General features: G+C 42.7%; 1 protein-coding gene across 1 annotated transcript in view; it reads left to right on the forward strand.

Moving 5' to 3' along the window:
* Positions 1 to 13,745, forward strand: part of SEC16B (SEC16 homolog B, endoplasmic reticulum export factor) — an 82,837-nt gene that overhangs the window by 23,820 nt on the left and 45,272 nt on the right. The window contains 7 exon segments of the mRNA XM_078156479.1: positions 2,609 to 2,718; positions 3,710 to 3,830; positions 5,821 to 5,941; positions 8,457 to 8,604; positions 10,240 to 10,388; positions 12,409 to 12,470; positions 13,549 to 13,684. Of these exon segments, the coding sequence (XP_078012605.1) occupies positions 2,609 to 2,718; positions 3,710 to 3,830; positions 5,821 to 5,941; positions 8,457 to 8,604; positions 10,240 to 10,388; positions 12,409 to 12,470; positions 13,549 to 13,684 (847 nt within the window).

A 13,745-nucleotide genomic window follows, 5' to 3' on the forward strand; every position in this document is an offset into this window, starting at 1 on the left:
AAGATACTCTGGCAGTCAGACGGGAAGATAGAGCCCGGCTGTCTGGGAATCCCGACAAAATCTCTAGTCTACTAAAAGGCCCTTATTCTAGGCAGAGCCATAGCAATATTTGTACCCAGAGCAAGCAGCATGGGACACTCCCAGGCATGAAATGTATTCTCACTCCCCCCCCAACTTTTAAAATTAATTTTAGTTCAGCTGAATGGGAGGGGGAGGCCTTAGAATTCTAACATTTGGTGTGGAGACAAAAGCCCCCTGTATGCTAAAAGGCTGCTGCTAAGTGTGGCCAGAACAGTTTGGTCTCCACTGGAGTTTGACTACCCTGGGTCTGCAAGCAGGGAAGGAACATGTCCTTTGCTAGCTTCCTCTTTAAACTAGTAAATCTTGTTAATGGGGAGAAGCAGAATAGTGTGGTAGATAATGAGCCAGCTTTGGAAGTCTGGTAGACCTGGTTCAAGTACCACCTATGACATCCTTTAGTGTGTGACCCCAGGCATCTCAGTGCCCTCTAAGACTAAGACTTTTCCCTGTTTCAATAGAAAATCACAAGTCTAGAACAAAGGGGAAAAAATTCTTGCTAATTAGGTGTTAAGGTCAGTTGTTTCTAGCTTGTGGAAGGACTCAATGCAGTGGATGCCCTCCAAATTTTGGTATCCTAGGACAAAGCCTTGATTGTTATACTCTATATCTTTTTTTATTTTAAAATATAGGGCAATGGGGTTAAGTGATTTGCTCAGGGTCACACAGCTAGTGAGTGTTATGTGTTTGAGGTCTGGTTTGAACTCAGGTCCTCCTGACTCCAAGGCCAGAGCTCTATCCACTGTACCACCTAGCTGCTCCGATTGTTATACTCTAGTTACATTTCTACTTCCTGGCATTCTTGAAAAAAAAAAAAGGACCCCTCTCACAGTGGGCTGGTCAGATAGAGTGGTGACATCATTAATTTCTTGCTATTTTGATGATTTCAGCAGCTTCAGAAAATATCAGACATCAGAAATAAATGACAACTGCTACAAATTCAGAAAGCAGAGGATTTCAGTAAGCTGATTTCAGGTTGGAGGTTCCTGGACTCTCGAATCCTAATCATGTCCTGCCTATGACTCATTGTAGGCTGTGGCCTACACCCAAGTTACCCTTCTTGCTTTTTTCTTATGAGAAAGAGGTAGAAAAAGATGGCAGTTATAGTAGTGTGCTAGTAACTTGCCCACAGGTTCAACTAGTTGAAATTATTTCAAAGCATTTGTAGCAGAAAACAAAGTAATACTCATGCCTGAGTAAGAATAGTGACTGATCTTCCTTATCTCATTCTCTTTTGGTCTGTTAGCTTTCAAAGGATGGCAGGTTAAGGACTGATGAGGGGAAAATAAACACATTTAAAGTGACCTGACCCAAATCCTTACTTCAGTTCCTCATTTTTAATATTTATTCAAACTGTGATCGTAATTGAATCCATATACAGAATTGTGTCCAGTGCCACAGGCTTATTGAATTGAATTGAATTGTCTTAGAAAGGGTTGATATGAGATAAGGCAGGGGTGGGGAACCTGTGGCCTTGAGGCCACATGTGGCCCTCTAGGTCCTCAAGTGTGGCCTTTTGATCAAATCCAAAGGGCCACACTTGAGGACCTAGACGGCCACGTGGGCCCTCGAGGCTACAGGTTCCCAACCCCTGGAAAAGGTCTCCTAGGATGTCATCCTTTTGTGGTGTCATGGAGGAAGAGAATGGAATAGAAATTGAATGGAAAAGCATTTATTAAATGCTTATTATGTTTCAAACATTCAGCTAGGAATGCAAATAGCAAAGTGAAGGAGTCCTTGCTATCAAAGAGCTCACGTTCTAATAGGGGGAGACAACACCAGGAGCTCAGCTTCCAGGTGGATGGAAAGGCTTATGGTCCTTAGGGTCCTTCAGTAGGATAGGTGGACAGGCCTAGGGGTTCATAGGGTTCAGCAGCAATGTAGAGGGCAAGGCCCAGGGAGCCAGCCTATCTGGTGGGCTCCACTTTCTGGTGCCCTATGGTGGTGTCTGGGCTTTACAAAAAAGCTTTATAAAGAACCCTTGACTTGCATGGAAGTAGAGGTAAGCATAGTATTTTTTATTTTTTTTTCCCCAAGGCAATTGGAGTTAAGTGACTTGCCCAAGGTCACACAGCTAGTAAGTGTCACTGTGTCTGAAACTGGATTTGAACTCAGGTCCTCCTGACTTCAAGGCCAGAGCTCTATCCACTGCACCACCTAGCTACCACTCTTTCTCTCAGTTTTAATAGCATTAATGTGGCTTTGGAGAGATCACTTCAGTTTCCTGGACCTCATTTTCCTTATGAGGGGAATTGTCCTGAGGATCTCTAAGGTCCCTTGAAACTTTAAATTCTCCTGGGCTCTGGCTTTGGGTCTTGTTCTGACCTTGGTGCTGAACTTTGTTCAGGCCATTCTTCCTACCTCTGAGTCACAGACTTGCTTGGAAGCCAATTTCTTCCCGCGCTGGATTATCATCTCTTCTCTTGACTTGTACCTTCTTTCAGTGTTTTGTTTTATTTTGTTTTGTGTTATATGTGTGTGTGTGTGTGTGTGTGTGTGTGTGTGTGTGTGTGTGTGTGTGTGATTTCAGGTCAGGATATAAGAATACATATCAGCACTACCCTCCTACAAGCACAAGGGAAGAGTATACCTATGGAAATTATTATCATGGACACTCACAACTGCGGAAAGAAGACGGAGGTATGGATGCCATTGGTCTTTGGACTTGGTGCTGGCCCAGATAGGCGGGTGGCCTTGGAACTCACCAGTAGAGTCATGCCTGGCAGTTTTGTGCCATGGTAACCTTAAACCAGACATCTGCATTTCTTGGTCCTGAGGAATGGAGCCAGGGAGGGAGCTGCTGTCCTTTGTCTACTAAGAGAATGCCATTGATCCGCCATGATTAAGAGATGTCCCTTAATTTATGTTTGTAATACTGGAGATGTGCTGATGTACTGCTCCATCTCCCTAGTAGTTTTTGTAACCAAGTCCAAAATCTGAGAGCAGTGGACAGCCGAACTATACGGGAACCAAATGTTTGACTTTAGCCTCCTTAGTATATGGTGATCTCATTGACGAAACCAGTGGTTTAGTTAGACTAGACCTCCTCCTGCATCCCATAAAATACAGAGATTCTACTTTAGGGGTGAGACCTCTCTAGCTATTGTTCACCTGTGGAAAATGTTCAATTCCACAGTTACAAGGAGGGGAGGAGCACATTCAGTTGTGGGTGGGTGACAGAGTTGGAGAGGAGAAGGAGGCTGTTTTGGTGCTGCCTGCACACACATAGACACACGTACATCCCACCTCCATCTCCCCACCATTGTATAATTCTGTGCTCTTAATAGTCTGTGGGGGATGAGGAATTGTGTGTCGGAAGCTGACACTTCCAGCTTTCTCCTCATTCAAGCAACTCTGGCTCATGCCTCTCACATACATTTTTGGGTGCATTGCTTAGGTACCCTTCTTTTTTTTTTGTGAGTTAAATGACTTGCCCAGAGTCACACAGCTAGTGAGTGTTATGTGTCTGAGGCCGGATTTGAACTCAGGTCCTCCTGACTCCAGGGCTGGCGCTCTATCCACTGCACCACCTAGCTGCCCCAGGTACCCTTCTTGAGAAAACAAGCATGTCAGCTCTGACCTCTCAGAAATCAGAACTGTCTTCATTCCCTTTTTTTTTTTCTGGTTATAGTTCCAAGGCAGGGGAGTCCCTACACTAGGCATGGAGATTATTGGGATCAAAGCCCTTACAGTGACTACCATGAGGAAAGACAGAGCAGTCCATTTGGAACAAATGGTGAAATCCAGTTTGGGTAAGTATGGCAACAAAAGAAGATCTCACCTTCGTCTAGTCACGGTCACAGTGCTGAAGCAAACTTTGGGACAAAGGGTGTTTTCTTCCCTCAACTTCAAGGCCAGTCTTGTGCTGGCCTGGTCTGCCAATCAGCTAACATTTATTAAGTGCCTGTTATGTGCTAGGCACTGTACTAAACTCTGTAGATACAAAGAAAGGCAAAAATCAGTCCCTTCCTTCAGGGAGCTTGCAGTCTAGTGGGAGAGACAATGAGATACATACAGGATAAATTGGGCACAGTCTCAGAAGGAAGACGCTAGGATTAAGGAGGTCTGGGCAATGCTTCCTGTAGAAGGTGGATTGTAACTGAAGTGTCAGGGAAGGCAGGAGGTAAGAGATGAGAAGGGAGAGTTTTCTAAGCATGGAGACAGCCATTGAAAACGTTCAGAGAATGTTGTGTTTGAGGAACAGCAAGGGGGAGGAGTGTAAGGTGTAAGGAAACTGGAAATCTAGGAGGGGGCCAGGTGACAAAGGGTTTTAAAAGGCAAACAGAGGATTTTGTATTTGATCTTGGAGGCAGTAGGTACCCACTGATTGGTTTGGGAGGCCAAAGCACAAGCCATTGTAATAGTCCAGGTGTGAGATGATGAGGACCTGCATTAGAGTGGTGGCAGTGTCAGGTACTTGGATACAGACCAGGTTGGATTCTGAGAATCTACTTAGGTTTAGAATGCCCAGGAGACCTGATCCAGCTTTCAAGATAGATTCTTGGGAGAAGAGACCCATATCTGCTATGGTCTAAAGATCTAGGTCAATCTGAGTCTTGGGCCCAGGCCTGTTCCTGGAAGACACCACAACTCATTGTTATCAGTCTGAGAGAGGCAGCTGGGCATGTGTCTTAAGAGAACCAGCTTAGATTTAGGATGGTGTGGGTTCGAGTCTTGCCTGATACATGGTTGCTTGGCCATGGGCAAGTCACTTAAACTCTTAGTGTTCTAGGTCAGTGGAGTCAAACTCAAGCAGAACTGGATTCCTGCCAGCCTCATATTGACCTAGAAAACCACATATTAACATTACCTATGTTGCATTGTATTTTTATTTATTTTGTTCATCATTTCACAATTACTTCTTATTCTAGTTCTGTCAGCACTGAGGCAAGGAGCTGTGAGTTTGGCACCTCTGCTCTAGGTCATTCTGTAAGATTATAAATGGCAGAGCAGGTCTTGATATACATTGATGGAGAGAGTTTCCTCACTGGGAATTCTTTACACTAATAAAGGCACAGGTCTGGTCCTTAGTTGTTATTTTCTGAATTGACCTGGTCTCTATATTATTCTCATGGTTAGCCGTGATCTGGGTGTAGGATGCTCATCCTGCTCTGGACTGGTAGTATCAAAGATGGGTTAGCATCAAATTGGCCTCTGGGATGAAGAATGGAAGAATGGGGACAGTCCAGGGAGTAAGAGAAAAGGAAAAGAGGGCAGAAACCCATCTGTGCTGGTGTCTTTGCCCAGCTGAGTCCCTCTCAAATCTAAGAATTTTTATTTAAACTGAAGATTACTTGAGTCTGCTTAGACCAATAGAGAAGGAGCCTTTTCTACAGACTTGGACTTACTCCCGGCCACTGCACCAAGCAGGTGATAGTTTTTTTCTTATTTGTTGAATTGCTGTGTTATAAAGGCCAACAAGAGAGAATGTCTTCATTAGAGAAACAGTGGCATAATGCAATGAATACCAGCTCTGCAATCAGTGAACATAGATTCAAATCTCAGTCTCTGACGTTTATTGATTTTTGTGACTACTACGCAAGGCAGCAGATCTCTCTGGACCTCAGTTTCCTGATCTATTAAATAAAGGGGTTGTGCTAGATGGGCCTTGAGGTCCTTCCTTGCTCTACAGCTAGGGTCCTTTGCTTCTCCCTTTGGCCCGTGATGCCCCAGCAAAAGTACCATCTCATTTGTGTTTGCATAATGTTGGGTTCTCACCGTGCTTTGTCCCGCTTACTGCAGGTCTAAAAGTTATGATGCGTTCAAGGAAAGTCCAGTCTCTGACTCTGCCAGGCAAGAAAGGCCAGGGGAAGGGGAGCTGCAGCCGAGCACCTTGGAAGGTGCCAGCACCCGGCTTAGTGAGGTAACTAACCTGCTGGGACATGGAGGTTCTTGACCTGTCACAGTTAGGAAGCTACTACCTTCATTCTCAGTATACAGTGTCTTTTTGAGTCTCACCAGCAGCCAGCACTCTGCAAAGCCCTGGCCACAGTTGGCTTGATCAGGGTCCTCTACTTCTAAATTCCAGATGCAAAGTCCACCTAGGGCAGCAAGGTGGCGCAGAGGACAGAATGCCAGGTCTGGTGTCAGGCCGACTCCTCTTCCTGAGTTCAAATCTGGCGTCAGACACTTACTAGCTGTGTGACGCTGGGCAAGTCATTTTGCCCTGTTTGCCTCAGTTTCCCTATCTGTAAAATGAACTGGAGAAGAAAATGGCTAACCACTCCAGTATCTTTGCCAAAACACCCACAAATAGGGTTGTGAAGAGTCAAGGCACAACTGAAAAGTGATTGAACAACGACAAACCTTCCTCTTTCTCTTGACATTCAGTTTCTTTCTATGTCGAGTGTCTCATTAGATTGTGAGCTCTCTGAGGGCAGCGACTGTCTTAGGCCCTTCTCTGTATCCTCAGAGCTTAGCAGGGCACCTGTCATGTAGTGCTGTTGCTGAGTTTCACTTGTGCTTGACTCTTCATGACCCCATTTGGGTGCTTGTTTTTTTTTTTTTAGGCAGAGATACTGGAGTGGTTTGTCTTCTCCAGCTCATTTTACAGATGAGGAAACTGAGGCAAACAGGGTTAAGTGACTTTCCCAGGGTCACACATCTAGCGAATGTCTGAAGCCAGATTTGAACTCAGGCAGAGGAGTCTCCCTGACTCCAGGCCTGGTATTTAACCACTGTGCCACCAAGCTGGTGTGGGGTATTCAGGAGGACTAGCGCCTCTGGTGTGAGGGTTTGCTGAGCCCTTTTCAGGGCTGCTCATCCACCTTTGGTGTCTACCTGATTCACTCAACTCTTTCACCTGGGGCTCCAAGAAGCTGTAGAATGTGCAGGGGCCACACCCTGGCAGATGGTCTCAATAGTTGGGCTAACCCCAAGTATGTGAATACTTTCTCTGACAGAATGAGTGGATGAGAACAGTTTGTTCCAACAGCCATGAAGGCAGCTGAGGCAGGCGTCATGCAGTACTTAGAACTCGGTCAGGCATAGAAGATGCCAAGATCATCCACCGTATCCCAGGCCATGGCCAATTGTCTTAACTTTTATCCTGCCACTGGACTTTGATGACTCAGGAAGGGAGAGTGAGGCTGATGACTGCAACTGTGCCTCACTTAAATCCAATTCACCCATGATGTCATTGGTCCTCTTAGAAAACAAAGGACAAGGAACAACAGTAGATGCTTAATAAATGTTTACTAACTCTCTGTACACTCTTTTCCTCCAGTAGGATTTAAGCTTGATGGCAGAGACAATTTTCTTTTTCATTTTGTATTTCTAGGGTCTACCTAGTACAGCGCCTGGCCCATAGTTGGCCAGGGGCTCTCAAACTTATTTTTTAGCTCACAGAACAGTACTATTCTCTGTGTGATGAAAGAGAACACTAGGGAGAGTTGGGAGATACAGATACATGCCCTTGACTATGTAAGTTCAGTACAATCTGAGGCATGCCCAGCAAGAATCCACAGAACTGGCAATATGGTGGCAGTGTTCTGGGGAACTCTTTGAGAACTGCTCTTGTAAGCATGTCATAAATATTTGTTGAGTTGAATTGAATTGGCCTCTTGCCCTTGAAGTCACGTAGATTGTCATTTTGTTCTTCTCAGGGATCTGTGAGCTATTGGAATATTTTAGTTTAGGTAGGAAGACAGAGTCACACCACACACTAGGTGGATACCTAGTGTGGACTTCTCTGCAGAATCCCTATGGTTCTTATAATAGGTTCCAACGAACGTAGTGATCTCTTCCTATTCGGTTTTATGTGGTTTTGTGTATGCTGGTCTTATCTCCTCATTTAGGTTATAAGTTTCCAAAGTCAAGGGCTATGCCTTATGGTTCTGTACCTTTTACAGATGACCCACTCCTGAGTGTGGCTGGGACCAGGTGAAAATGTTTAACAAATATAAATTTAACTTTTAAAATATTTAACAAAATAATTTAATATTATTTGACAAAATAAATTAAGAACTATTTAACAAAATACATGAAAACACAATAAATCTTAGCATTATTTTAAAAACTAAGTCAGTCTGTGGCCCACAGGGATCCTTACATATGGATTAGCAGTCCCAGTTTCTACTTGAGTTTAACACTGCTGCTTTACAGTGCCTAGCTCAGTAAATACTTGTTGATGAATTGAACTACTAATGAATCCTTTCACTATCACAGTATTTACTGAGCAGTTGGAATTTTGGATCTCTTAAAAGAGCAACCAGGAGGGAGAGGCCTCTGCAATGATCTACTCAACTGATGGAGTACCATCTTCTCAATGTATTTCCAGATGTATTTCCATTGCCCAGTGCTTAGCATAGTACCTGGCAAATAGTAGGTGCTTAATCAATGCTTATTGATTGATTGTTGACTTTTTTTTTAATTTCCAGCTTTCTTTGGCCGATGAGTCCAGTTTGCTCCAGCAGTATAAAGAGTCAGGTCTTAGCTCCAGCAGCTATGAGCTCAGCCAGTACATGCTGGATTCTTCTGATCAGTTTGATTCCGCCCTTTTGAAGACCTGGAGTCCTGTTCAGACAGGTAGCAGTAACATGGGTCTGTTAAGAAGCTATGCTTACCTAGAGAGGCCTGTCACCTGCCTCATTTGTAAATGGCCCTTAAATTCCCTAGTAAAATATAAGCTCCTTGAGGGCAGGGATTTTTTAAATTTTGTCTTTGTATCCCCAGTACCTACAATAGAATCTGGTATAAAGCAGATACTTAATAAATCTTGCTAATTGGCTGAACTCATCGGCTTCCATAGCATGGATTTTAATTATGATGTTAATCTGAGGCTCCTATCTCTTGTCCTCTAGTTACTCCTATATAATGAAGATGTTATTGTGGATTCTTAGAGGGTGTATCTGACATTTCAATGGTGGTCCACTTGGGAGATGAGATAATAAAAGGTGTTTTTTTCTTTTTTTTACCTAGATAGGAAGGTCTGTCTAAAAAGAGATTCCTAGAGAGGAGAAATCAGGAAGGGATGGAGAAGGTGAAGGTCACTCACAAAGCAAAATGATTTTTCTGAGATGATGAATTCTCAGAGAAATGCAATCTCGAGAACCAGGGATTTTTCATGTTTTGTAGCAATTGGGCCTTTCTTGCTCATTAGAAGAAAGAATTTGTTGGGTATCACTTAGGATTGGTCAGCTAAACCTTGTAACATGTTTGTAATAGGTCTGGTATATAGAGGTTCTAGAGCAAGGGTTCTAAACTGGGATCTGTGAACAAACATTTATTTATTAAAACATTTTTTTTATTAATTTATTTTGATTTATCAATAATCACTTCCATATGCTTTTGAGTTGAAAATTTTTCTCCCCCTTCCTCCCCCCTACCCTCCCCAAGATAGCACACAATCTGATATAGGCTTTACATTTACATACCCATTAAAGATATTTTCACATTAGTGAAGTTGTCAGTAAAAACTAAAACCAATAGGAGGAACCACCAGAAAGATGAAACAAAACTCAACAGAAGGTAAAAATAAGTGATAGCGATTCGACTTCCATAGTTCTTTCTTTGGACGTGGACAGCATTTTCCATCCCGAGGCCTCTGGAGATGCCTTAGATCCTCGTAATGCTGAGAAGGGTTCAGTTTAACAATCTCAGTCATTGCATAACGTGGCTGTTATTGTGTACAAAATCCTCTTGGCTCTGCTCGCTTCACTCAGCATCAGATCATAGAAGTCTTTCCAGGTTTTTCTGAAGTCAGCCTTGAACAAGCATTTATGAAGCACCTACTGTGTGCCAGGCACTATGCTAAGCACTGGGAATACAAAGAAAGATAAAAAAGGTCCCTGAGCTGAAGGAGTTCCCAGTCTTTTATAAATATAAAACCATTTTGATAACCTCATTTCAACATAATTGATTTCCTTTGTAATGCTATGCACTTTATTTTATGCATTTAAAAGCACTTCTTTTTTCCCTCTGAGAAAGCATCTGTAGATGTCATCAGACTGCACAAGGGGTCAATGATAAAAAAAGTTTAAAAAACCCTCTTCTAGAGCCTAGCCCCTTCCAGCTCTCAACTCTTTTATCTTATGATACCAGGGCCCTGTCTATTTTTCTAGTCCATCCAGAATCTTGCCCCATCTGTCATTTCCATAACAATGTGTTATAACCCGAGACACCAGGGTCTACCAGTGATTATCTCTGTGTATCTCTGGTTAGCAGATGCATCCGTCGGTCCTGTAGATCCCATGAAGTTCTTCGTCCCTCACATGCCTGTGTGCTTTGGGCCAGGAGGTCAGCTGGTAGTGGTGTGTCCCAACCATCCAGCTGATGGGCAGACAGCACTTGTGGAAATACACAGTTTGGAGGTAAAATTATTAGAACCCCTCTCCCTGCCCCCCACCATACACACATGCTGTCTACATTCCTGACCCCACCTTCCTTTACACCCTTCTCCATCTGGATTGCTGACCAACATAGAGATTGTATTGATATACTATCACAAAAAATGGGGAGAAAGCAGTTTTTAGCTCATAAAATGAGATGGTATTTGTAAAACACTTTGTAGAGTGCATGGCACATTTGTGGTTTAGTTGTGTCCAACTCTTTGTGACCTCATTTGGGATTTTCTTGGCAGAGATACTGGTGTGGTTTGCCATTTCCTTCTGCAACTCATTTTACAGATGAGGAAACTGAGACAAACACCAGGTTCACACAACTAGTAAGTGTCTAAGGCTGGATCTGAACTCATGAAGATGAGACTTCCTGACTCCAGGCCTGGTGTTCCATCCACTGAACCACCATCACTTTTACAATTTCATAAATTAAGACTCTGAAAACTTTAGTGACTTGCCCATCACGATACAACTAGAAAGCATCAGAGACAGGATTTGAATCCAGATCCCCCTGACCAAGCTAGCATTCTATTGACTATACCATACTAGATTAGGCCCAGTTTTCCCTCGATATGCTACCAGCATACTGCCTCACCCAGAAATGTACCTAATTCTTCAACTGGATACAGAGGCCACGTTACTGCTTGGTGGTGTTCTGAATCACGAGTAACTGGACTATGTAGAGTTCTATTCTTGAGCAAACATTACAGCTTAGTTGAGTGCCCTGGAATTTGAATTTCTTGCCCAGATCTTTATCATAAGGAACATATATAATCACATATCATGTGCTTATAGTAAAGCTTGGGAAGAGGAAACAGGATGCTGTATTTCGAATATGGTACAGTGGGAAACATTGTGGATTTTGAGTTGGAAGACTTGGGTTCAACTCTTGGCTTTTCCATTTACTAGCTATGTATTTCTCATCTGTAAAATGAAGGGATTGTACTAGATGTGAGGTCCTCTTAAGTTTGAAATCTAAGGTCTTATTTTTTAAGCTGCTTAATATGAACCATTTTATTTTAAAAATTTAATATTTTTCCCCAATTACATGTAAAAACTAATTTTTAACGTTCATTTAAAATTTTTTTTGCTTTCCAAATTCTCTCCCGCTTTCTCTCTCTTCCCTCCCTTATTGAGAAGACATTGATATAGATAATACATATTCAGCCATGCAAAACATATTTCCATGTTAATCATATTGTGAAAGAAAACGCAGATTTAAAAAAACACAAGAAAAATGAAATAAAGAAAAAGTATGTGTAGATCTGCACCCAAACTCCATCAGTTCTTTCTCTGGAGATAGATAGCATTTTTTTTCATCATGAATTCTTCCGAATTGTCTTGGATCATTGTAATGCTGAGAATACCTAAGTCATTCACAATTGATCATTGTATAATGTGGCTGTTACTGTATACAACGGTTCTGCTTATTTCAATTTGCATCATTTCATGTGAAGTCTCTAAGGTCTTACAACCCTAAGTTGGAGGGACCTAGTTTTAACGGCCTGTCCTGTCAGTTACATTTGAGGTAATAATTATAGCTCACACCAAAGTTCATTGAAAATTACAAACTATAACAACCCTTTGAGGTGAGTTGTCCAAGTGTTAGTATCTCTGTTTTACAGATGAGGAAACTGAGGTGCCAATAGAGAAAGTGGCTTGCCCATTGACTCATCTATCTATAGTATCTATAACCCACAATCCTATCAAACAGCTAGTAGGTTAAGTGGCAGAACCAGGATTTGAGCCCAGGTTTCCAGATATCAAATCCTGCCTTCTACAATGCACCATCTACATTTATTAAAAAGGCCAGTTGCTTCTGTTAGCATTTTGTTTTGAGTTAGGACAGTCTTGCTTAAGTAGAAGAAATGTTACAAAATGATTTTTAAAATCATTCTCTCTGGCTAAGGGAGACTGACAAAACCTTTGCCCCCGCTGGCCCAGGAGGATCAGGGCATCAGATGGGCAGAGGAAATCTATTTTTGTTTTCCAGGTTTTCCTTAATGACACTGAGGAACAAGAGGAACTTAGAGCTTTCTCAGGACCTCTGATCAGGTAAAGTTCCTGCCAGACTTTCAGAGTCAGGCTTCTCTGTTAGCTAGAGGTCTGTCCCTTTTGTTTGTGGCTGACATGCTTCTGGATCTGCTCTCTGTTTGGCTCTTGCTTGCCTTTCCTTGAAGAAAAGGTTCACTAATGGATAATGAAGCAAACTCCTTTATATTGCGGGACAGAGCCAAATGTGTCATTGTCTGTATTGATTTCATCATTTGTAGCTAAAGAGAACAAGAAAACATAGGTTTAAAAAAGGACACCCCCCACGGGGAAAGAAAATCAATTAAAATTTGCAGAGATCACCTCAAGGAAGTTCTAGGGCTCTATATGAGTGACAGCAGATGGATATTAGAATAGCGCACTATTGTCAGAGTGGATTCTGGGAAATTGCCAGCAAGTGAATAAATGTTTAAAAAAAATAGCCTGGCTTCCAACTAGGGAGAAGACGCATGGTGGAATTCAATAGTCGGACTAGTATGAGTGGCACATATGCCCTCTATAGGACTGAATTGGAGCTTCTCTATTTCAGTGATTATTTTTCTCAGCTCCATGTTCATTCCAAGAAGAAAAACAACAACAACAGTGCATTTTTATGGCCATGGGGCATTCTTCTTCAGGTCTAGGTGAATAAAAGCCTTGTTTTCTATGGCGTATGACTGTGGGGGAATAATGGAAAAATCACTGAATTGTGAATCAGGAAATCGAGATTCATATCTCATCTCTGTCACTGCCTAGCTTGATGAGCTTAGGCAAGTCCCATAGCCTCCCTGGGCCTCGGTTTACTCATCTGGAAAATAGGGGTTAGATCCGGTGGTTCTCTTTAGCTCAAACATCCTCTATGAGTTGATGATCCTAAATCCATCCTCCTTCCTTGTGATGTCAGCTTCCTTGTAGCCAGACTCTTCCCCGCTGGCTTTATGTAGCCAGAAATCCTCACTCTTCTAGTTGACTTCATAGACAGAAGAATCTCCTTCCCTGAGGCATCTTTCATCAGTTTATAGAGAATCCTAAGTATGCTTCCCTTGAGTATTCTAGAATATGGCTCCCAGTGGCTGACTCTACTTCTTGGGTTGCCCCACAGGGAAGATTTGCACAAGGTGGATGTGATGTTGTTTTGCCAGAAGAAGGCAGCGTTGAGTAGCAAGGCTGAGATGCCAAGAGGTAAAGACTTGTCCCTGCTCTGGAAGCTGCTGGTTCTCTTTTGTCGGCAGAATGGGGTAAGTAGACAAGCGGCCCAACTTGGGGTAGATGGGAATGGAAGGGCTGGATTTTGAGTCT

The sequence above is a fragment of the Phascolarctos cinereus genome, unplaced genomic scaffold, assembly GCF_003287225.1.
Source record: "Phascolarctos cinereus isolate Bilbo 61053 unplaced genomic scaffold, phaCin_HiC Scaffold_5;HRSCAF=322, whole genome shotgun sequence".
NCBI lineage: Eukaryota > Metazoa > Chordata > Mammalia > Diprotodontia > Phascolarctidae > Phascolarctos > Phascolarctos cinereus.